Below are 23,754 nucleotides of genomic sequence, written 5' to 3' on the forward strand. Positions count from 1 at the left end.
CTAAAATCTGGAGTTTGAGGGGTAGGTGGGGGGAAAGTGGGGAAAATAAAACCATACATTGCCTGTACTGAAAAACGTGGAGTTGTCCAAGCAAAACTAGTCCAGTACATACACAATTATGATTTCCTATTTAAAACAAAAAGTTGAAAAGGACATCAGGGGTTATCTGGAGAACAAAATGCAGGTAGCGTTTTCATGGAGTGTAATATTGATATTCCTGCCTGCCAGACTCAATTAGCCTCTGTGGTCGATGTACAGAAAGCTTTCAAAATTATTGACGGTCATTTATGAAAATAGAAATGGCTGGATTCAATTTGGACTTTAATGTAGCTGTAATTAACTGGTGTTAATCAGGCAAGGAGATCCATGATTTTCTCTCTGGATTTAAAAGCAAAACAGAACTAAGATGTAGCTGGAAGGGGCGGTGGGATGGGGTTTTTTTTAGAGGATTAGTCGAAGGAGGAGGTAACTCTTTGGGCCTTTCCCCACTTTTCCCTCGGCCGCCGTCTCTGCGCACAATTCCCAGCGCGCGGCATCCCTGGCGCGCGCCGGGTGCCCCCACGACCCCGCACTCTGTGCAGGGTCATCAAAAGGCACCCTTTGCAAGAGCGCCAGGAATGCCTCGCGCTGAGGGGGTGCGACAGCGTCAGCGTCGGGGCTGCTGCGCTGTCGCCGCCCCTCTCGTGGGGAGTGCCGGGGGTCCCCGCGCTACTCTCCTCAAATAGCGCAGGGCTTAAGGTAAGTGGGGAAAGACCCTTTGACATCTTTCTGGGTTCAAGAGCAAAATTGCCTCCTGTCCAGGCTGCTTTTCATTTTGCTAGGGTCACGTCAGCCCAAATTGACACCTGAACTCTAGCATGACATCTGAACTCCAGCAGTTTGATCATTGAAATGTCAGAATGAGTACAAATGCTGCTATTCACTTTCTGTTCAGTTACCCCTCCCCATAAAGAAAATGTGACTTTTTTTGGTGAAACTGAGAATTCTTTTAGATTTGCAGAACCCTAAGTGATAGTGCTACTTGGGCCCATTGCAAGGATTTGACTATCCACAATGCACTTAGCAATTTAAAAAAATTAAGCAGGGACAACAAAAATTAAACATAAATAGTTCCTTAGCCACAAATTATAAAGAAAAGCAGGATTCCAAGAAGAGCCCTAGAGAAATGAAAGACAAAGAAGGGGCAAAACAGAAATAGGAAATGTCTGGGCAGGAAAATCTGTCTTGAATCTCCGCTTGGAGGTCAGATAGATGGTGGCAGACATGCTTGCAGGGACGTAGGTATAGATTTTTTATGGGGGGTTCTGGGGTGGGGCCATGCTCCCACCCACCCCTGGGGGCATGGCCACGCCTCCCCATGCCAAAGGGGGTGGATTTAAAAGGAGAATCTGGGGAAATTTGGGGGGTATGCCTGCTGTCAGGGGTGCAATTGTTAAGCTAGCAGCACCAAACTTTCAGGGTATCTTTAGGAGGGTCTCTTGATGATACCACCCAAGTTTGGTGAAGTTTGGTTCACGGGGGCCAAAGTTATGGACCCTAAAATGTGTAGCCCCATCTCCTATTAGCTCCCATTGGAAACAATGGGGGATGGGGGCACCCGTTTTGGGAGTCCATAGCTTTGGACCCCCTTGACCAAACTTCACAAAACCTGGTATCAGTAGGAGAGAAGCCTGTTACACAATCTGTTACTTCCCTCTGTGATACATCTCTGAAGATGTCAGCCACAGATGCAGGCGAATGTTAGGAACAAGATCTACCAGACCACAACCACGCAGCCCAGAAAACCCACAACAACCAAATAAGATGTGTTCTGGAAACCATGCTGCAAAGAGGTGTAGGGGAATGTGGTGATCAGGGCAACATGAAGTAAATAATTAGATGGCCAGTAGACCTGAGTAAAAATCACCAACAATGTTATTCTTCCTCCCTAATATGAAGTCCTAATACAACTCTGTGTCACATCAAGGAACCCCAGGGTGTGGCTTTATAGTATCAAGGTACATATATATCCAGACCATACAACTTCTTAGCTTGGTGGCCATAGACAATTGTCCATAAATTCAAATGCCCCAGTTCAATGATTCCTTGAAGGGGTATCGAGCATTGTGGATATAAAACCTTGCAACATTATAGTTGCTGATAGTGGTGTAACATGAGCACGCTTGCATGGACACAAGGCATGCTCATCATGTCTATATTATAGACATGAACTGATTTGATAGTTATTCCCTCATCTCAGGGAATCATATGAATTATAGTGCTTCTGTGAGGAGAGATAGAATTAGTCAACTGTAGGGGTGAGCCCGCGAACCCAGCAGAACCGTAGAAGGAGCGCTTGGAATGCCGGTGCCGGCTACGGCCTTCTGGGCGCACACGCTCCCCCAACCCCCGCTCCCCCGTGAGTCACGGGTCATGAACTGCCTGACTCGCGGTCACCAGGTGTCCCATACAAAGGGACAAAAGGGCTCTTGCCCTCAGGTGAGGATTAGACCCAGACGCGGATGCTTCCTCCTGCACGTAGCAGCCCGATGAGATCATGCATCACATGATGATCTCCCGTTCTCCCGCTCTCCCGACCTCCCGCTCTCCCGCCTGCCCGACCCCTTTACACGCCCCCAGTGAAACCCTAATAAAAGGTGCGAGGGGCGAGCACACGGCAGAGTTGCCAGGATCACGGGATCCCGCGCTTCCTGCTACTGGCTCTCTCCACCAGATGAAATCTCCGCGTCTCGTCTCTTCCTTGGGGCCTCGTGGGCAAGACTACAGTCAACATTATTACAAAATTCAGTTACCAGGATTCTAGGTGGGAAGCCACAACTGGCATAAACTGGTATGAAATTGACTCTTGTCTATAGCGTAGGTAGGTTATCCCCCTTTGGACACAGGGAAAAACAAACATTTAAGGATAGGAAATAAAATTTTCTTGGATGTCATAGAATACTATTTAGGCAACAGGTTACAGTGTACATACTAGCTTCAAAAATACAATCAACTACACTTCAAAAACATTTTTGCTTTCAGACATTTGCAATTACAAACCTCATTTCCAACATACTTTAATGGCATTTTGTGTGGTATCAGTTTGGTTTTATGTTCAATTTCATTCAGCCTCCACTTTAACACTGCCCCTCTGAGGGAGCCGCTGACACCTCCAATAAACACAAATGGAGTAATACGATACATAGAACACCGACTCAGTAAAAAAAAAATCACAACATTGTGTATTTTGTTTCCCAAGAAAATGGTTCAGAACATTGTTCCCAAAGGACTTAGAAGTACCAGTCTCCTCATTTTAAGGGGCACTATAAACTATCCAGCTATTTTAAGAGACAGGCAGCCCAATAAACATTTGTCATAATTGCATACCATCATTTCTGGCATGAGGCTGGTCAGCCTCCTAGGCTCCCCCAGCAGAGAAACAACAGGGCAAAAGACCTAACCCCAAGGGTGAAATCCATAGCAACTCCACTGACAGCCATGGAGTGCCATACCAAAGATAAAGATAAACGTTTATAAAGATAAACCAAAGATAAACATTGCAGACATTGAAGGAGTTAATCAACACACAGTGATGCCAGCCAGTCAATGATGTCTGTCTTATAATCATGTCTTCTCTCAACACCCCCAAAGCACAGAACTAGGGGAGAGACAACAACATATGTGTGTACCAAACTCCAAGAACTGCTGTGGGTAGATTTTCAAATCCTCACCTGCAAGCAGCTGTCTCTTTGATACATATTGAAGGAAACATGAAGCCAACAGACTTAGAATAGTGTAACTGCTTAGAATGGTACTGTAAAAAAACTGTAATTAATTTACAGCTTTAATGAATACTTTCTGTATTGTTGAAGGCTTTCTTGGCTGGAATCAATTGACTGTTGTGGGTTTTCTGGGCTGTGCGGACGTGGTCTGGTAGTTTTTGCTCGTAACATTTCACCCACATTTATGGATGGCATTTTCAGAGGTATGTCACGGTGAAATGCCTCTGAAGATGCCAGCTACTAATGTGGGTGAAATGTTAGGAGTAAAAACTATCAGACCACGGCCACACAGCCCAGAAAACCAATAATACCCCATACTTTCTGCACCTTACACAATATTGTCTGAGAGAATTTAGAATGTGATCTATTCTAACATCCTTTAAATGATGCAGCAAGTTTTTTTTTTAAAAAAAAACCCATACCTGTATCAATCACATTTTAAGAAAACACTTCACATATGTATCCTCAGAGAAGGACCTTTTTCTGTAAATTGGTTTGTTATTTCTGAGATTGTTCTGTAGGTATTTTGTGGTTATTTGTTTATTTTAAACATTCAGGTCATATTTATTGGTTTTAGGTATTTTTGTTTATTGTATATTGCAGGCTTTCAGTGCTTTGTGATCTTTCTGACATCAGCCCCCTCCTGAAAGTGCATTTGACAGAATAGTGCACTTTCAATCCACTTTCAATGTACTTTGCAGCTGGATTTTACTGGGCAAGCAAAATCCACTTGCCAACAATTGTGAAAGTGGACTGAAAGTGCATTATTCTGCATGTGCGGAAGGGGCCATCTTTTGAGAAAGGAGGGCTATAAATGCTGCAAAAATAAACAAGGAAGACAGAGAGCAGAGGTCATTTGCCATTGCTTTCCTCTGCATAACAAGCCCTGTCTTCCTTGGTACTTCCCCATTCAAGAATTAACCAGGGCGAAAACTGGTTAATTTCTAAGCTCTGGTGAGATCAGAGCAGTCAGGGCTATTCTGGGATTGCATGGCTTTATACTGGTGTAAACTGCCTTTTCCAAATAAAAAAAGAATAGCATTCTTATCCGAGGCTGATAGCTTCACTGTAGTTATGGGGAATATTTAAAACACATTCACACAAGCTCTGTTTTAAAAATATTGATGTTATTGCAGGTTATTCCTGAACATTGCCAACAGTTTAAACGAAGATCCATACCTTCCCTCCCTCACCAAAATTTTCTGTCCTGTGATTCTAGAACTTGGGGAAGGGGGGCAGACCAAAAAAAGGTCCTCTTCACTAAATGATCAATTAAGTTGTGATGGTCACAAGCACAGATGGCTTTAAAAGGGAATTAGACAGATTAATTGAGGATAAGTTTGTTGTTGGTTACTGTCCATGGTGATTTAAAGCTAACAGCCACATTCACTGTGGGGCAGCCGCAGCCCCGTTCAAAGTCCTTGGCAGCAGGACACGCTGCTGCTGCAGTTCACCTCCAAGAGGGCTTTACAACAGTGTGAGGAGTAAAAATTGCAACTCCCCCCACCCCTGTTTCCGGGATGCCTTCCATAGAATTTACAGGGCTTACACCACTAAAATGTGGACATACATCTGAAGTCACAGCGCGCGCTCACAGCCCTAAACATCGGCTCTACCCAGGAATGCCACAGCCCACCCCCATGCAGCTGTCTGATCAGGACACCTGCACAGCCCCCCACAAGGCCCAGACTTGCCTTTTGGATGACCCCACACAGAGCGCGGGGCAGTGGGGAATCCCAGGTGGTTACCCTGGGTTTCCATTCTCCCGCCGCTTGGTGACGTGGACCCTCCTGTCCAATCAGGGCATGGCGGGGCGTGCGCAATGCGCGCGCAGCTGGTTTAGATTTTTTTAATTTTGAACACAAGGGATCCACGTCTGCACGCCATTTTTAGTGCACGTAAGCATAGATGTATCCACAAATAGTCGTGGATTCGTCGGGACGTTGATTTGTCCAGTTGAAAATTTTAAAAAATCCCGCCGCAGCACCATGCAGCAGCCAATCAATGAGTGGATCGTGGGGAGTCCTGCCTGGCTGCTGTGCGGCTGCCGTGCTCATTGGACGAAGGCAGTGGCGTTCCTGCCTAGGGACAGGTGGTACCCTCTGTCCCCGGGCGCCCCCCGTTTGGTCACATGGGGGGCGCCAACATTTCAGGGTCGTTTGTGTGTTTTTAAAGTTTTTAAAGTGTTTTTTCACGTTCTGGCCTGCAGGGGGTGCATTGTTAAGGCTAGCAGCACCAAAATTTCAGGGTATCATCCAGAGACTGTCCTGATGATACCTCCCAAATTTGGTGATGTTTGGTGCAGGGGAAGCAAAGTTATGGACCCCCAAAGGGGGTGCCCCATCCCCATTGTTTTCAATGGGAGCTAACCTGAGATGGGGGCTACCCATTTGAGGGACCATAACTTTGGTCCTCATGAACCTAACTTCACCAAACTTGGGCGGCATCCTAAGAATAGTTAACAGATGACACCCTGAAATTTTGGTGTCACTAGCTTTAAAAATACACCCCTTCCAGGCACCCCAAGAAATTTGCCAAGATTCTTTGTTTTGCAGTGACTTTGCTCCATTGTAGCCAATGAGGAATTTCTGAGTGTGTAGGTAGGCTGCACATTTTTGAAGATAGAGGCACCAGACTTTCAAGGTGGCTCCAGGAGGGCCTCCTGGTAATAGCATCCAGGTTTGGAGACCTTTGGTTCTGGTGGTTCAATTTTATGGGCCCCTAAAAGGTTTATTTTGTTTCCCCGCTCCTGCACATGAAAGCCTGTGGGCTGAGCTCTCTCAGAACTCTCTCAACTCCCCCCCCCCCCTCACTCCAGAAGCAAATCTCACCAAGCTTGGATGCTATTACTCAAGGCCTTTTGGAGCCACCTTGAAAGTCTGGCGTCTCTATCTTCAAAAATGTGCAGCCAGCGCTCACACACTCAGACATTCCCCAGAATCTGCCAGTCTCTTCAGCAAGTTCTGTGGTGGGAAAAATTATTTTTCCCACCATAGACTTCAGTGGGGCTTTCTGTTATGCTCAGATGGCTCTGTGGTAGAGGTTTCAACAGGAGGCACTGTGGTAGGGATCTTGCTGTGGGTGGGGGCATTTCCTATAGCTGCTGGTGTGAGTCTCCTGAAAGAAACCAGCCAAATTTGCTAAAATGTGTGTGGAAGAGGAAAATGCTGTGGGCACCGAGTTGAAGGTAAACCTGATGCCCACAGCATTCGGCCATCACAGGCAAACTTCAGCAAAGTTGGCTGGTTCCTTTCAGGAGACTCACACCAGCAGCCCTGCGGGAAATAAGTGCCCCCGCCCAGAGAAAGACCACTACCACAGTGCCTCCTGTTGAAACCTCTACCACAGAGCTGGGCATAACAGAAAGCCCCATTGAAGTCTATGGTGGGAAAAATATTTTTTCCCACCACAGAACTTGCTGAAAAGCCTGGCAGATTCTGGGGAATTTCTGAGTGTGTAAGCAGTGACCACACATTTTTGAAGATAGAGGTGCCAGACTTTCAAGGTGGCTCCAAGAGGCCTTGAGTAATAGCATCCAAGCTTGGTGAGCTTTGCTTTTGGGGGTGGGGGCGCTGAGAAATTCTGAGAGTACTCAGCCAGCAGGCTTCATGTGCAGGAGCAGGGAAACAAAATAAGCCTTTTGGGGGCCCATAAAAATGGACCCTCAGAAGCGAAGGTCTCTAAGCCTGGATGCTATCACCAGGAGGGCTTCCTGGAGCCACCTTGTGTAAGGAATTCCATAGAAGCAGAAATAAAAGGCTTTTTGGTGTAAAAGACCGTTTATTCAGACATCCTAGAAAGCTCACGTACACGACGTGGCAGGAATAAAGTCTCCCGCCAGAAGCACGGGTTATAATTCTGTCCATCCCATCCCCCCTCCCGGTTTCTAATGGGAACTGAGTTCTCATCTCTCTCGAAGAGATAAGGCCTCCACCAGAGTCTCCGCCGCAGATGCTGGCCCATCGCCCGGGTTTTGGAATTCAGTCAAGGCCAGGCGGCTGTCCTGAACATCAACACCATTGAATCCCTTACACCTTGAAAGTCTGGTGCCTCTATCTTCAAAAATGTACAGCCTGCCTCAGAAATTCCTCATTAGCTACAATGGAGCAAAGTCACTGCAAAACAAAGAATCTTGGGCAAATTTCTTGGGGTGCCTGGAAGGGGTGTATTTTTAAAGCTAGTGACACCAAAATTTCAGGGTGTCATCTGTTAACTATTCTTATGATGCCACCCAAGTTTGATGAAGTTAGGTTCATGAGGACCAAAGTTATGGTCCCTCAAATGGGTAGCCCCATCTCAGGTTAGCTCCCATTGAAAACAATGGGGATGGGGGCATTCCATTTGGGCATCCATAAATTTGCTTCCCCTGAACCAAACATCGCCAAACTCGGGTGGTATCATCAGGGCAGTCTCTGGATGATGCCCTGAAATCATGGTGCTGCTAGCTTTAAAAATGTGCTCCCTGCAGGCCGAAAAAACACCAAAAATACCCCCCAAAAGCCCAAATACCTTGCATTGGCATTTGTTCATATTTGGGCAGGACATAATCAGACAATTTTTGTCCAAATCTGCCCAAATTTGCCCAGATTCCAGCCGAATCTATTTGTTTCATCTGAATCTCCAACCCTCAAAGTGATGCTGTTTCAGGGTGGGGGAGAATCCGCCCCCAAACAGCATAATTTTAAATTTTGTTTTAACAGGGGACCCCAGATTCTCCCTTTAATGTAGATTTAAAAGAAGAATATGAGCTCCCTAGTTTAAACACCATTGAAAGTGATGCTGTTTGGAGGTGGATTCCACTGGAGGTGTTTTGTGAGAGATGATGCTGACATTTGTTTGGTAAATGTTTTGCTGGGGGTGATTTGTGAGAGATTTACATGCTTAATACCCACTTGCACTGGCTTGGAGTTGTTTCTCAGGCTAACAACCTACCTCATAGGGTTGTTGTGATTAGGAAATTAGGAAAAGAGTTGGTGGGGAGAGAGCCATGTATGTTTTGCTGGGAGTGGGAGGTGTTTTGTGAGCTGGTACAAAAAATCATTGTTTGGTCATGGTGGGGGAGGGTGGCCGCCCATACGCCGGGCGGGGGGGGGGGCACCAAATTCAGGTTTTGTCCCCGGGCACCAGTTTGCCTAGGTACGCCCCTGGACGAAGGGGTGGGGAACATGACCCCGTGCTAAAAAGGTCCTGGAGCAAACAAAACCGGTGAGTATCGACATCATTTTAAAAGTGGGGAAACAACCAAAGAGGAACATTTGAGTTTTAGGAGTAGTGCAAAGCATTTTCATCTGACCCCTCCCCAATAGTGAAATCACACTAATGTTTTAATGGGACAAACTATTAAACACAAAAAAAACCCTGTATGCAAGCTAGATATTGCTACAACTGCTCGTTGACTATTCCTGACTATTAGGCTTATAGTCCAGAATGGTCAATTAGTGTTTCATCAAGGAGAGATAATAGTTAGGAATTAGTTTGGTGAGGAGTCTATATGTATGAATGATACCGACATCAAAACTCTTTGATCTGAGATTGCAAATGCCTTAACAGTCCAGGTGCTCGGGAGCAACAGCCGCAGAAGGCCATTGCTTTCACATCCTGCAGGTGAGCTCCCAAAGGCACCTGGTGGGCCACTGCAAGTAGTAGAGAGCTGGACTAGATGGACTCTGGTCTGATCCAGCTGGCTTGTTCTTATGTTCTTATGTTCTTAAAACTTAGGGTTAATGTGGAGCATCTATCAATATGTCTGTCTGTCTGTCTGTCTGTCTGTCTGTCTGTCTGTCTGTCTGTCTGTCTGTCTGTCTGTCTGTCTGTCTGTCTGTCTGTCTGTATGTATGTATGTATGTATGTATGTATGTATGTATGTATGTATGTATGTATGTATGTATCCATTGCCAATAAACTCTTCTGATATAAATGTTTTTGTGTGTGTATTGCCAGTAATGGAGAATAAATTGGGTTCTTATTAGCAAGCAATTTCATGGTATGCACTCCATACCTCTCTTTGAGACTTCTGATTTCAAATGGATCCATTAATTCTCTCCCTGCTCAACCTTAAAAGCTTGACTTGGTTCAGAGCCGTCAACATGAAAATACCGACCTCGTTCAGAGATGGTATTTAACACAGGAGTTCTGCGATTTTGCCACTATTCCATTATATACTGTCTGAGACCTCACATTGCGCATTTTAGTTGTTGGCTGAAAATGACAATGTATGTCAGTCCACATGTAAAAATTGTCAAGCTTTGCCTTTACTGGTGAATATTCCGTTTCTCTTTATAACAGCATAGTCTCCTGTGAGTGGGAAGGCACCTTCTTTTCTAGATGTTTGCTCTTTGGAGCGATGGCCTTTAAAATTCTACTGCAGGTCAGGTGAGCAGTCCATTTCCCCATCAGGGATATAGTGTTCTTGTGTACATTGGAAAATCACTCTCTACACTTGTGTACATTGGAAAATCACTCTGATTCTATAGAACGTATAGAATCAAATTATCCAAGAATATGTAGGCTAATTGGGAGTGTTCTTAACCTGACCAGCTAAGAGCAACTGATGGACATCAGTGCAGGTGAGACAGTGAGAAGCAACCACCACCCCACCACCCCCCAAAATCAAGATTTTATTGCAGTCATACACAATCTATAAATGAAGCAATTTTTTTTTAAAAAAATGGGAAAACCGATCACAGATCCTCAGTGTCATATAATGTCTTTTTCTTCCTATTCACTTTGAATTTGTTCAGTTACTATGATTTTACTTTAAGTTTGTAGCCATCGCTATGATTTGTGGAGCAGAACTCCACAAGTATATTAATTATTGGGTGATGCTGAATATGAGCAAGGTCAGAAGGGCACACATAAACATGCATACATGCACACCACACTTTGGCATTACCTTCCTGGACCTCCAAACAACAGGCATATCAGTTCCAGAAAATCAGCATCAAACCTTTCAATGTAGCCCAAGTAAACAGAATGCAAATGTCAAAAAAACACAAGCAGTTTAGTTGCTTGGTATCAGATTTGGCACCCTGGAACAATGAACCCATGCAGAAAAATATTCCATATTTTTGCCATCATTCATATCCACATTGCAGTGTTCTTCATTTAAATCTCTACAGATCTCCTTATCTATGTCAATAGAAACATCAATAGTTCCAAATTTACATAATCCCTTATAACTGAGTTTCTTGGCCTTGATCCAGCTGCAAGAGAGTTCAACTGGCCAGGGCTGCCTGCACAAATTCCGTCAAAGAAGCTGCAGTTGTACAGGTCAGATGCTTGACAAGGAAGATCAAAACACCCACATAGCTGATTGCAGCTTGACAGGCCTATGCATGCACAGTACTGATCGCTAGCTCACTTTTTGCCTTCCCCTTTCTTATTTGGCTAACAGCCCCATCCAAAAGGATGGGCAGAATCCGCTGCTGGAAGTGGCGTGGGGCTGCGCTGTTCCCAGGGCACTTGTGCCAGTGGAGGAGTGGATCCGCTAATGGGCAGTCACTGTTGCCATCCATGGTGATCAAATGCAGTGCATAGCATTACACCAGCATCCCTCCCACCTACCGTCACCATTGGCATAGTGGGGAAATTCTGAAGGCATAAGTCCATCAAGCCCAATGGGAGGCTTCCTGGCAGCAGGGAGACTTTGTTGTGTTTTTTCCCTCCCCATGCCACTGGAAAAAAACCTTGACATGGCAGGGCAGCACAGCCCTGCGGACAGCCCTGTGGATGGGGCTACCGGTAAATATACACAAAACCCATCTCTCTGCACGCATGGCTCCTGGTGCCATGCCCTGGATAGTCCAGGGTCGAATCCCCACTACCATCTTAGCCTGGTTTCAGAACACAAACTAACAGTCGTTTGTGTTCTGAAACCTGGCTAAGACGGTAGTGGGGATTCGACCTGGCTAAGACAGTAGTGGGGATTCTACCCAGGTTCGCCTGATCTCATCAGATCTCAGACATTAAGAAGCACTGGAAAAATGCCCATTGGGCAAGGTGGGCAGCTGCCCAGGGCATCACCTTGTGGGGGGCATCAAAATGCTGGGTTCGTTTTTGGGTATTTTTAGTGGTTTTCCATTTGTGGCCTGCAGGGGGCGCAGTTTGTAGGCTAGCAGCACCAAAATTTCAGCGTATCATCAGGAGACTGTCCTTATGCTACCCCCCATGTTTGGTGAGGTTTGGTTCAAGGAGTCCAAAGTTATGGACTCCCAAAAGGGGTGCCCCATCCCCCATTGTTTCCAATGGGAGCTAATAGGAGATGGGGGCTACAGTTGTGAGGGTCCATAACTTTGGCCCCCCTGAACCAAACTGCACCAAACTTGGGGGGAATCATTAGGGAAGTCTTCTGATGAGACCCTGAAAGTTTTGAGACTGTGCCTTCAAAAATGTGCCCCCCCCAGCCTGTAACCCCCATTGACAGCAATGCAGAAAACTCAATGCAGAACAAAGATTCTTGGGCAAATTTCGGGATGTTCTTGCAGGGAGGGCATTCTTGGACGTATCAGCACCAAAATTTCAGGGTATCATCTGGAGACTGTCATGATGGCACCTCCAAGGTTTGGTGCAGTTTGGTTTAGGGGGTCCAAAGTTATTGGACCCTCAAAAGGGTATCCCCCATCCTCTTAGCAAAGAATGTGGGACGGGGTACCCCCTTTGAGGGTCCATAGCTTTGGACCCCCTAAACCAAACTGCACCAAACTTTGGGGGTACCATAAGGACAGCTTCCAGATGATACCTTGAAAGTTTGGTGCCGATACATCAAAACATGTGCCCCCTGCAGGGACATCCCAGAAATTTGCCCAAGAATCTTTGTTCTGCATTGAGTTTTCTGTATTGCTGTCAATGGGGGTTGCAGGCTGGGGGGGGGGACATTTCTGAAGGCACAGTCTCAAAACTTTCAGGGTCTCATCAGGAGACTTCCCTGATGATACCCCCCAGGTTTGGTGAAGTTTGGTTCAGGGGGGCCAAAGTTATGGACCCTCAAAACTGTAGCCCCCATCTCCTATTAGCTCCCATTGGAAACAATGGGGGATGGGGCACCCCCTTTGGGAGTCCATAACTTTGAACTCCTTGAACCAAACCTCACCAAACTTGGGGAGTAGCATAAGAACAGTCTCCTGATGATATGCTGAAATTTTGGTGCTGATATGTCTAAAATCTTCACCCCCTGTAAACACCAATGTCCTGGTGCAAAAACAAAATTTGGTCGTGGTGGAGTGGCCGCCCATGGGGGGGGGGGAGGGGGCATCCAACTCAGGTTTTGCCCAGGGCTACAGTTTGCCCAGTTCTGCCTTGTTACGCCCCTGTTAAGAAGGCTCAACCTGGTCAAGTATTTGGATGGGAGCTCTCTGAGGAATATCAGGATCATGATGTGGAGGCAGGCAATGGCAAACCACCTCTGAACACCTTTTGCCTTGAAAACCCCACTGGGGTTACCGTAAGTCAAATGTGGCTTGACAGCCTCCCCCCCCCCCGCCCCCCAAAAAAACACCCTTGCTCCTTCCAAGCCCTGAGCATTGCATTTCTTATTTCAGCACAGCCATGTTGCCAGGGGTGCAAAAGAGTGCTGCCGCTGGGGCAGCACAGTCACTGATCCCACACTGGTTATGGATGCATTGAAGAGACGGAAAAAAGCGACCAAGCACCCATCCATTGTGCCTCGATTTAGTTGCAGCTGAGAGCTCTTCCTCCCAATTAATAATGGTTACTCCTGTAGTCAGCCTTCCTTATTCGGTGGGGCTGCCACATTTCCACGTGGGGCAAACCAGTAATCCAAGTGGGCCAGAGCACCCACTCACCCCATCCTGGTTACTGCTGTGTCACTTATTTAGAACATTTTTATGTTGCCTATCATGTTTCCCCGAAAACAAGACAGTGTCTTATACTAATTTTTGCTCCTAAAGATGTGCTATGTCTTATTTTCAGGATATGTCTTATTTTTCTGCTCCACAGATGCATGCTTTGGTGTTCTGTTCGACGGACATGCTTCCAAACAAAAACTTTGCTATTTCTTTCCTTTGGGGGATGCTTTATATTTAGCACTTCAGCAAAACCTCTACTATATCTTATTTTCAGGGGATGTCTTCTTTTCGGGGAAACAGGGTATTTTGTGAATAGAACACTATGTTCTCACCTTCTACACATCTGGGCTCTGCCTATGCCAGTGGTGGCAAACCTTTGGCACTACAATTCCCATCAGCCCCTGCCAGCATGGTCAATTGGCTGATGGGAGTGTTAGTTCATGAACATCTGGAGTGCCAAAGATTCGCCACCACGGGCCTATGCCAACTGAACATAATGCTTTATGCATCTGATGAAGGAAGATGTCTTTGAAAGTTTAAGCTACAGTAAATTCATAAGGTGCTACATGGCGTGGTTTTGTCTTTCTGGGTTTGCATCATTTCAGCTAAGGAGCACCTTGACTCTGCATTAATCAAGCTTTTGTAATTTGATCTTCTGGAAGGCATTCATCATATGAAAAAGATGTATGAAAGCCATGCAATTCAGATTCGAACTGTTAGGGATAGGAAGAAGCCAACGTCCACATACATCATCGTATTATCTAGTGGTTCTTGAACACCTGGTGGTTTGGCTCATGTTCAGCTCACTGTTCACAAGCTATTTTTTCATTTTTCATCAAGCAATTGTTCACAAGTATCACATGCATCAGGCTTCTTTTGGTGTACTCAGACAGCAAAATGCAACTGTCAGTATTTCACACGTGCTTATGCTCGTTCCACGGGATGGGAGTCTGTGAGGGACAGGAGGCTATGTTTCCCCTGAAAGGAAAAACGGCCACTCAGTTGAGCCTATGGGAGTGCTGCACCGACAGGAGGGAAGCACGGCAGGAGGGAGTTCAGATCTGGCTCAGGGACATAGCAGTTGTAATTCAGGTCTGCCTCAGCAAAACAGCAGACATTTGAAGGGTAACTCTGCCTGGTAGACTGATAGTGGTTTAACTTTACCTCTGGGAGATAATAGAGTGCCTGATGGTTAGGCCTGCCTCTGGTGATAAGCAGACCTGGTACCATTTAGTCTGACTCTTGGGAAAGGGCAGGCTGGTGAGGGTGAAAGCATCCAACCTATCAGTTAGTTCAGGGGTCTTCAAACTATGGCCCCCCAGATGTTCATGAACTACAATTCCCATCAGCCCTGCCACTTAGCCATGCTGGCAGAGGCTGGTGGGAATTGTAGTCCATGAACATCTGGAGGGCCATAGTTTGAAGACCCCTGAGTTAGTTAGTGAAAGCCTTGTAAGCATTAAAGGGAATTCAAATCACGCTTTGAAGCCATGCTAGCTGAAACGTATGTGTCCCACGGCCCTATTCAAAAGGGGGATGGCGAATTTGTTTCTAGGAGTTGTGCGGGGCCCCACGGCAGAGGGACAGATCTATCGGCGTGCGGCTGTGGCAGCCATCCATAGTGGTGAGACACAGCACAGAATGCTGCGCCAGGGTTCCTGTGCCATCGCTGGCATTGCAGGGATGCCCAGGGTGTAGCTGGGGGAGGAGCTAGTTGGCTTCCACCTGGCCATTGCCCCTGTGGCACTGGTGGGATGAGCTTTGGACATTAAGTCCAATGGGGTCTTCTGGCAGCAAAGAGACTTTTTTGTGTGTTTGTCACCTCCCCACACTGCTGGGAAGTCTTCTCAGGACTGGTGGTCCTGCAGAGCCACAGTGCCACATCTGGACAACCAGCCTTTTTGGATGGGGCGGTCAGCCAGGTTTCTCCTTTAACAAGCTGGGGACACGTGTTGTTGATCTGTTCTTTAAAAGCAACCTGTAAACGAATAAATCTGTTTTACTATATTCATATAACACCTGCCTCAGTGATCTCCATATTCACAGCAGCGAACCCAAAGCCTTTCTGCTTGCTACCCTGAGAATGTCTTGTAACTGAGGGGAAGGGTTACTATTCAAAACAAACCTGGTTCCCTGAAATCATAAAGGCAGTGTGGGTCTGCACAGTTGGTAGAAAAGCCTATTAAATAGTCCAACTTCCCTGCTACCCAACAGATCTGTTGCCACTACACACTTCTCAGCAGCCAATCTGATAAATAAACAGGGAGAGAATCAGTCAGCCAATATAAACACTGTGTTTTTGAATAAGTCTTACCATTTGATGTTCAAGCCCATGTTGACATTTTTGCATAGCCTTACTGGAGCTGATACTCCCCCTCCATGTCATTTAATTACTTGGCACAACCATCCCGAGTTTGGCAGAGAACCAATTTCATGTTCTGGGCTGAAGCAAATGCTCCAGATGGACCACAGCGCTGTGGAGAGATCTGAGGCCCAGCTCACCATTTATCAGGGCTATGTCATATATTCTGCTGATAGAGACAGTCAGGTCTCCTCAAGGCCCTCAGGCTTGGATAGCAAGATTTGAGTGTAAACAAGCAGCTGGAGACAAAGGACTAGAACAGGGGTAGGGAACCTGCGGCTCTCCAGATGTTCAGGAACTACAATTCCCATCAGCCCCTGTCAGTATGGCCAATTGGCCATGCTGGCAGGGGCTGATGGGAATTGTAGTTCCTGAACATCTGGAGAGCCGCAGGTTCCCTACCCCTGGACTAGAACAAGAACATAGATTTACATCTAGAAGACCAGTTGATCCAGCAGGTTTTTTCCTCCCAGCATAAGGCTTAAATATCCTGTGAGAGGACAGAAGCTTCACCTGCTTTGGAAACAGCATCTTGCCAACCTCACCTGGGACCAGAACCTTGCAAAGGATTACACTGATTATGTAAACTGGCCAGGGGGGTGAAGCATTGGTGTCTTTACTGGACTATCTCAGCATGAGATTTCTGTCTCCTCTGCTCCTACTGGGTGGAAGAGGATTCTGATTGGCTTGTGGAATAAGTCCCAGAAGACCTGGGGGGACACAGGGAAGTTCTTTAGAGAAGCTCCTTCTGCAGACTCCCCGGGGACAAGTTCTAGAGCAGATGGGCCAGGGACATCTGCCCTGCAAGAGTCCTCCAGAGCTTCCTGCTCTCCCCAAGCCATCTCTCTTGCTCCTTAGACTCCACAGGGAATGCTGAGTCAGAATCCAGAGGCAGGTCATTAGGCATCAAGCCTGGCTATCAATGTTCGCCATGAAATTCCTACTTTCAACTTTCATTCCATCTATAAACTTGATAAGTATTATTATACCAATATTGTAAAAGAGACTGAGAGATACAGAGTTTACCAGTGCTAGGTGGGAAGTTCATGACTTTTTGAACCAGAGACTTCCTGGGTTACTACTCAGTCTCTTAACACTGTGCTAACCGATGCTACATTTTCACATTTTAATTGGCTTCCAGGGTCTTTTTTTTAAAGAAAAAAAAGAAAACTTCAAGTACCAGCCACAGTTGGAGAGCAGCAGTGGCGTAGGAGGTTAAGAGCTCGTGTATCTAATCTGGAGGGACCGGGTTTGATTCCCAGCTCTGCCGCCTGAGCTGTGGAGGCTTATCTGGGGAATTCAGATTAGCCTGTACATTCCCACACACGCCAGCTGGGTGACCTTGGGCTAGTCACAGCTTCTCAGAGCTCTCTCGGCCCCACCCACCTCACAGGGTGTTTGTTGTGAGCGGGGAAGGGCAAGGAGATTGTAAGCCCCTTTGAGTCTCCTGCAGGAGAGAAAGGGGGATATAAATCCAAACTCCTCCTCCTCCTCCTCCTCCTCCTCTCCTCCTCCTCCTCCTCCTCCTCCTCTTCTTCTTCTTCTTCTTCTTCTTCTTCTTCTTCTTCTTCTTCTTCTTCTTCTTCTTCTTCTTCTTCTTCTTCTTCTTCTTCTTCTTCTTCTTCTTCTTCTTCTTCTTCCTCCTCCTCCTTTATAAAGATCACAGGCATTTTATCCAGTTTAAAAAACAAAACAAAACAGTGTCTGATATCTCAATATATACAAAGGAACATAGCATTAGGCTTAGCGTCACTGGGCTGTATCTGAAAGTAGCAATTCCAATGTTATATAGACAAGGGCAAAGACAGTTCCAAAAAAATCTGTGGGACATTAGATGAAATCAATGGAGTATACAAAACTGCACAGAATTGTGCCAAAATCAACCCCTGGCATTAGGAAGGATTTCTATAGCATATTTTGCCCTGTAAGCTTGGTATGAATTTCAGCACTAGATAATAATTTTGGCTTGACTTCAAGGCTATTGAAGGAGGACTTGTAAAATGATCGCCATTAAAAAAAAATCGGATGAGCTACAGTATGCACAACATTTATACATTACCTTCAGCTATACTGATGTGCTCCGCAGGGAAATTTATTATTGGCACTGTAACAGGACCTAGATATAATCTTGAAAGCTCTTCATGTTTTGGGCATATATATGGGTTTTTTTTGTTGTTGTGCAGCAAGAAGTCAAAGATCCTGAAAAAGGGCAACTCTATTAAAGTCAGGAAAGCGCTGTTATCTGTGTCATTTGAAAACGGGGGATCCTGGTTGGTTACTGTGATGAAAGCATGACAGCCCTAGAGGGGTTTTTAACTGGTATGTTTAGAATTTTATTATTTGAAGTTGAATTATATGTTTTAATGGTCTGACTCTGTTGATAACATGACCTTAATATTTTTTATTTACTATCCATTCTAGTGACAAGTCACCAAAGTGTTAGGTCTTCTCCTCAAAACTTTATCCTTGAAATTGCCCCCTGTGGTGTCTTTGAACCCCATGGGGCAGTTGTAGTACTGCAATCCAACCTCTGCTCATGACCTGCTTTTGATCCTGCCGGAAGTCAGTTTCAGGTAGCTGGTTCAAGGTTGACTCAGCCTTCCATCCAAGTTCAGTAAAATGCATACCCAGCTTGCTGGTGGGGGAGCGTATAAGGCAATGGCAAACTACCCCATAAATGTAGCCTGGCTAGTAAATGTAATTATGTGATATCATCCCATGGGTCAATAATGCCCTGGTGCTTGCCCAGGGGACTACCTTTACTGTTGATCCATTCTGGTTTCATGCCACCATTGTATTGGGCTTTGAGTACATTTTATCCTCAAAACTGCCCCATGAGATATCTTAGTAACTAGGGTAAAAGTGAAAGAACAGTCCATCATCACCCACTGGGCTTCATGGCTGAGTGGAGATTTGAACCTGGATCTCCCCAGCAACACTCTTAACCCCATACTGTATTGATGAATGAGCATAAGCTTTCCTAATTATGTGTTGGATTTAGATCCCTAAAATAAGTAAATAAATGAACATATTGTATATTAATTCTGTGGGCATCCAGACATAATCTGGCAAAGCTTCTTGCAACTAAATCCCAGCAAGATCAAAAGGATATGTTAGTCATGACTAAGACAGGAGAAACCTTGGCCAGGGAACTCATGACCATCACCTTCTTCAAGAGGGCCTCAACAACCAGGAAGAAACCAGCTTTAGCAGCCCTTCCCGTCTTTTCTGTGTGACTTGAGGGCCAGGCAACAAAAGCCCAGATTAAGAGGCCTTGTTCTGTCAGGCCCTGAGAAAAAGGAACGGCCTGAGATCATGTTGAGTGTTTATCATTGTGTTTTCAGAGTCTAAAACAGAAGTCTTCACAAGAAGGCATTGAAATGCATTACACTAAGAAGCACTGTTTTCACAGACAGGTCCTTTACATGTTGCAGCAAGAACTTTTGACTCAGACCTTGGTTTCTCAAAGTCAGTATTGTCTACACTGGCTGGTAGCAGCTCTCTACGTTTTTAGGCTGTGATCTTTCACATCATTTGATATCTGGTTTCTTTATGTAGAGGGGGGTGGGGTTGAACTTGGGACCTTCTAAAGAGGAAGAGTTGGTTTTATACCCTGCTTTTCTCACCCCGGAATGTAGGAGTGGGGAATCAAACCCAGTACTTCAGATTAGAATCCTCTGCTTTTAACCATTACACCACACTGAATGCAAAACAGCTGCCCTACCACTCAGCCAAGTCCCACTTAGTTTAACAGGATTCAGTGCTTTGTAAAACATTTCAGACAGGTAGCTGGTGTTCGTGTCATGTAGCAAAAACAACAATGATCGTGTGACACATTAGAGATTAAACATTTATTGCAGCCTAGGCTTTCATAGTGCACAGCTCACTTTATCAAATGCCCAAATTGGTTACACAAGTAGATCCTGAGTAAAAAGAGAAAGAAAGAAAAATTAATCACAAACGAGTTTCAGACTGCAACCTTGTGACTTGTGTTTGCTTCACAGGCCACTTTAGGGTTTTATTTGTCCCTGAATACATTCTGAAATTATAATTTTTGCCTTCCTTTCAACTCTGTCCAGAGCAAGACACATCTGGAAAGACAATATGGCTGATTATGCTAACAAGATTGTAATTTTATCTTCCCCGGGACTTCTTCAAAGGATAGATTTCAGTACTTTTCTGGTGTTAACGAGAGATATCAAAAGAATCATTCCATCATCAAAGGATTTTCCTTCCTTGAAAATGAAGAACTTTGGCCTGATCAGAGTTATCTAGAAACTTGCTGTTGTCTCATCACTTGGTGCGGCACAGTCCACTGATGCGTCTGAGTAGACTCAAGCAGGATTCTTAATGGGCCTTTTTAGGATTGTATTTTTAATCAAGCTAGCCCCATTTACTTGTTTTTTCAGTTTATTCTCCAGCATTCTCTCCAATGGGGATCAGCTTACATCTTTCTCCTCTCCTCCATTTCTTCCTAAGATACTAATACCTGGAAGATAATTTCAGTATGGCTTAAAATTGAATTTTTCCCCCTTTAAAACACTGGGCTTTCTTTCAATTTGATCTTTCTAGGGCTGCTATAAATTTGTGCTTGTTTTAATTTTGCTGTTGTGCTTGTGATGCAAGAACAGAGTGGCAAAGTAAATTCATATTTTCCTTACAAATATTCCTTTGAGTGGTGTAGTGGTTGAGAGCAGGTGGACTCTAATCCGGATAACCGGGTTTGATTCCCCACTCCTCCACATGAGTGGCAGACTCTTTTCTGGTGAAGTGGATTTGTTTCCCCATTCCTACACATGAAGCCTGTTGGGTGATCTTGGGCTAGTCACAGTTCTCTCATAACTCTCTCAGTCCCACCTACCTCACAAGGTGTCTGTTCTGGGGAGAGGAAGGGAAAAGTCGTTTGTAAACCGCCCTGACACTCCTTACAGGAGAGAAAGGCGGGGTATAAATCCAAATTCTTCTTCTTCAAGGTTACTGTTATTATTTTTGTCTGAAACATCTTTTAATACACCACAGACATCTTCCAAAGAGTGATGTAGCATATGCAACTTTAATGAGAGCACAAACCTCAAAGTTTTATCCTGTACATTGCTGTGCTCAGAACGTGAAACCACCTAGGTCAGCAAGTTGACAGAAAGTCAGCAAGAAGATGAGACAGGCTATTGCAGACTCAAAGGGGGCTACAAGCCCTAACTGCATGGTTTCAGCCCAGTTTCACATCTTTGTGATCATAGCCCAGACCTCATGTACTCCAGTGATCACCCTCAGCCAACCAAACGTCTCCTGTTCTATTTAACATTTCTGCATGCTTTCCTTTGCTGACCCCTTAACCCTGGCACCTGGAATGTCTTCAAGATTCTCTCTCTTCCTCGGACTTTCTCCTCAAACTGTATTTTACTCTCAGGAAGATTTTGGCCTAACTCTTTTACTCTTCACCCCAAATTCCATTCAGTGGGAATAATTCAATGCTTGACCCTTGGCTGTCCTTAAACTCTGCAATTCCCTCCTTTTTCTGCTGTGACAGAAATCACTTAAATTGAATACTGGTATTGTATGGTGTGTGTGTGGTTCAAAGCATCACTTCACCCACTTGGTTACCGGTACCTGTAACAGCTTATTTTCATCCCTGCCCTTAGTGGTCCCTTCATCTTCCCCAGCCCCATTGTCTAAATTTAGGACATAAATTTATCTGGGCGATTACCTGTTTTCTCCACATTAGTCGGACACCTTTTGTCTAAAATTTCTCCAGTACATTCTCAGCAACTTGATTTTTCTTCTACTACTGTGTAAATTGGCACTCACCAATTACATAATTAATAATGATAACAATAAAGATGACGGTGCAGGCTCAGGCTACAAGTGATGCAGGCCCTTCTTGCAGGTCTCTTTTCTTCTCCAGAAACAGAAAAGACTCCAACCAACCTTGGCTTGATCAGGCAGGCAGGAACCTGGCCAGAGAGGTGGGGGGGAATTACAGGCTCCCAAACTCCCTAATGGAAGAGGAGCTGCATTAAGCCCATTAACATCAGCCAAATGGTGATCATCAATTTTTAATCAGAAATAAACCCAGAAATATGGTAAGCAAATCCCAGCAGCAAGTAAATTTAAATAACGGTCATAGGGAAATCCAATCACTTAAGCAGAGGAACTTCAACCAAGGGAGGGAAGATGCTCCTCGCCTTTGACAAAGGGAAGGACCGACAGCTATATTAATAAAGATTAAAGCGCTGCAAAAAAAAAGGAAAAAAAGGAGAGCCAGCCGATCGGACCCGGTTAACCCGTTCCCTGCCAGACGCCTGCCTCCTCCGCCTGCAAGACAACATGCCAGCTTTTCCCGCCTCTCGCTTGCAGGACCCAGCCGGGCAGGCTGCCTTTGCAAGCAGGTCTCGGTGCCCGGCGAGGCAGCAACCCGGAGCCGAACCTCTTGGCTAAAATCGGGGGGTTCGGAAGCGCCTGGAAGATCCCCAGCCAGTACCCCCGCTTTTGCACAACGGTGCAAAACCCCGCCGAGAGTTGCCAGCAAGATGGGAGTTTGCAAGGAGGAGTGAGGTTGCAAAGTGAAGGGCGCCGAAGGGGATGGCGGAGGGAGCCGCGGGCTAGCTCCCACCTCCTCCGCTGACCCGGGCGACGGGGTGGGGGGGTGGGGATGGCGGGGGCGAGTCTCCGCCCGCCCGGGGGGCTGCTGGCGCTGGGGGCCGCCTGGCTTTGGCCGCCGTGCCAGGGCCACTGCGGCGAGTTGAAGTGCGGCGCGCAGGAGGGCTGCTGCCCGTCGGGCAACTCCACCTCGGGCGACTTCAGGTGCTGCCCTCTGCCCTTCCACACCTTCCTGGACAACGTGGGCTGGTTCGTGCGCAAACTCTCCGGGCTGCTCATCCTGCTGGTGCTCTTCGCCATCGGCTACTTCCTGCAGCGCATCATCTGCCCCAGCCCGCGCAGGCACCCCCGACGCCGCCCCGGCCAGAGGGGCGAAGAGGAGGACGACGACGAGGAGGGGGAGGACGACGGCGACCAGGACTCGCCGGGCGTCCGGGGAGGCGGCACCCCGCTCAACGTGACGGCCGCCACCTCGCAGGACTCCCTGCTCGACAGCCGGGGCAGCCGCGACCACCCGCCGCCTCTGCTGCTGCTCCCCGTGGCCTCGCCCGTCTTCTTGCACCTGCCCGACTACGAGGAGGTGAAGGATTTGCCCACCTACGAGGAATCCGTGGGGCAGCAGCAGCAACTCCGCGTCCTGCCCGTCACCAGCCTGGCCGCGGCCCCCAGCAGCTGGACCTGAGGCAGCTGAACCGGCCGGAGCCCCAGGCCTAGGCTCGCCTCCAGGGAGAAGGAGCTGCTGGTGGCCACCAGGCTGGAGAGAAAGCGCCCTCTCCGCTCAAATTCTTGCAGGGAACTGGTTGGGGGAAACGGGGGGCGGGGGGGGGGATCCTGCTCTGGCCTGGCATTTTGCGCAAAGTTGCACACTTGCATGACTTAAGTTAGGGAAGGAGAGGAGAAGGGGGCGACCCAGCGCACCTTCTCTGCCGCGGCGCTTTGCACGAAGTTGCACACTTGCAAGACTGAAGTTGTCGCGGGAAGAAGGGGAGCCCTGCAGCCCCGGCGGCCTGGCCGTCTTCGAGACGGTGATGATTGTATCTATATCATAAGTGCCTAGTTGAATGTGAGAAGACTGTTCCGGGGGTCATACTCGGGAGGAGGATTTGTGAGTGTGTGTCCCCCACCCCACCCCCACCCTCTTCCCTCCGCTTTTGACTGTCTTGCGGGGATGCCGGTTGGGTTGGGTTGGGTTGGTTTGTGTTGTGAAACCATTTCTTGCCGCAGATTAAAA

General features: G+C 46.6%; 1 protein-coding gene across 1 annotated transcript; it reads left to right on the forward strand.

Moving 5' to 3' along the window:
* Positions 1-22,575: 22,575 nt before the first annotated feature.
* On the forward strand, positions 22,576-23,754 carry LG08H3orf80 (linkage group 08 C3orf80 homolog). Its single transcript, XM_048506928.1, has one exon. It carries the CDS (start codon positions 22,576-22,578, stop codon positions 23,203-23,205), a length of 630 nt encoding a protein of 209 aa, XP_048362885.1. The 3' UTR covers positions 23,206-23,754.

This window comes from Sphaerodactylus townsendi, linkage group LG08 (genome assembly GCF_021028975.2).
Source record: "Sphaerodactylus townsendi isolate TG3544 linkage group LG08, MPM_Stown_v2.3, whole genome shotgun sequence".
Classification (NCBI taxonomy): Eukaryota; Metazoa; Chordata; class Lepidosauria; order Squamata; family Sphaerodactylidae; genus Sphaerodactylus; species Sphaerodactylus townsendi.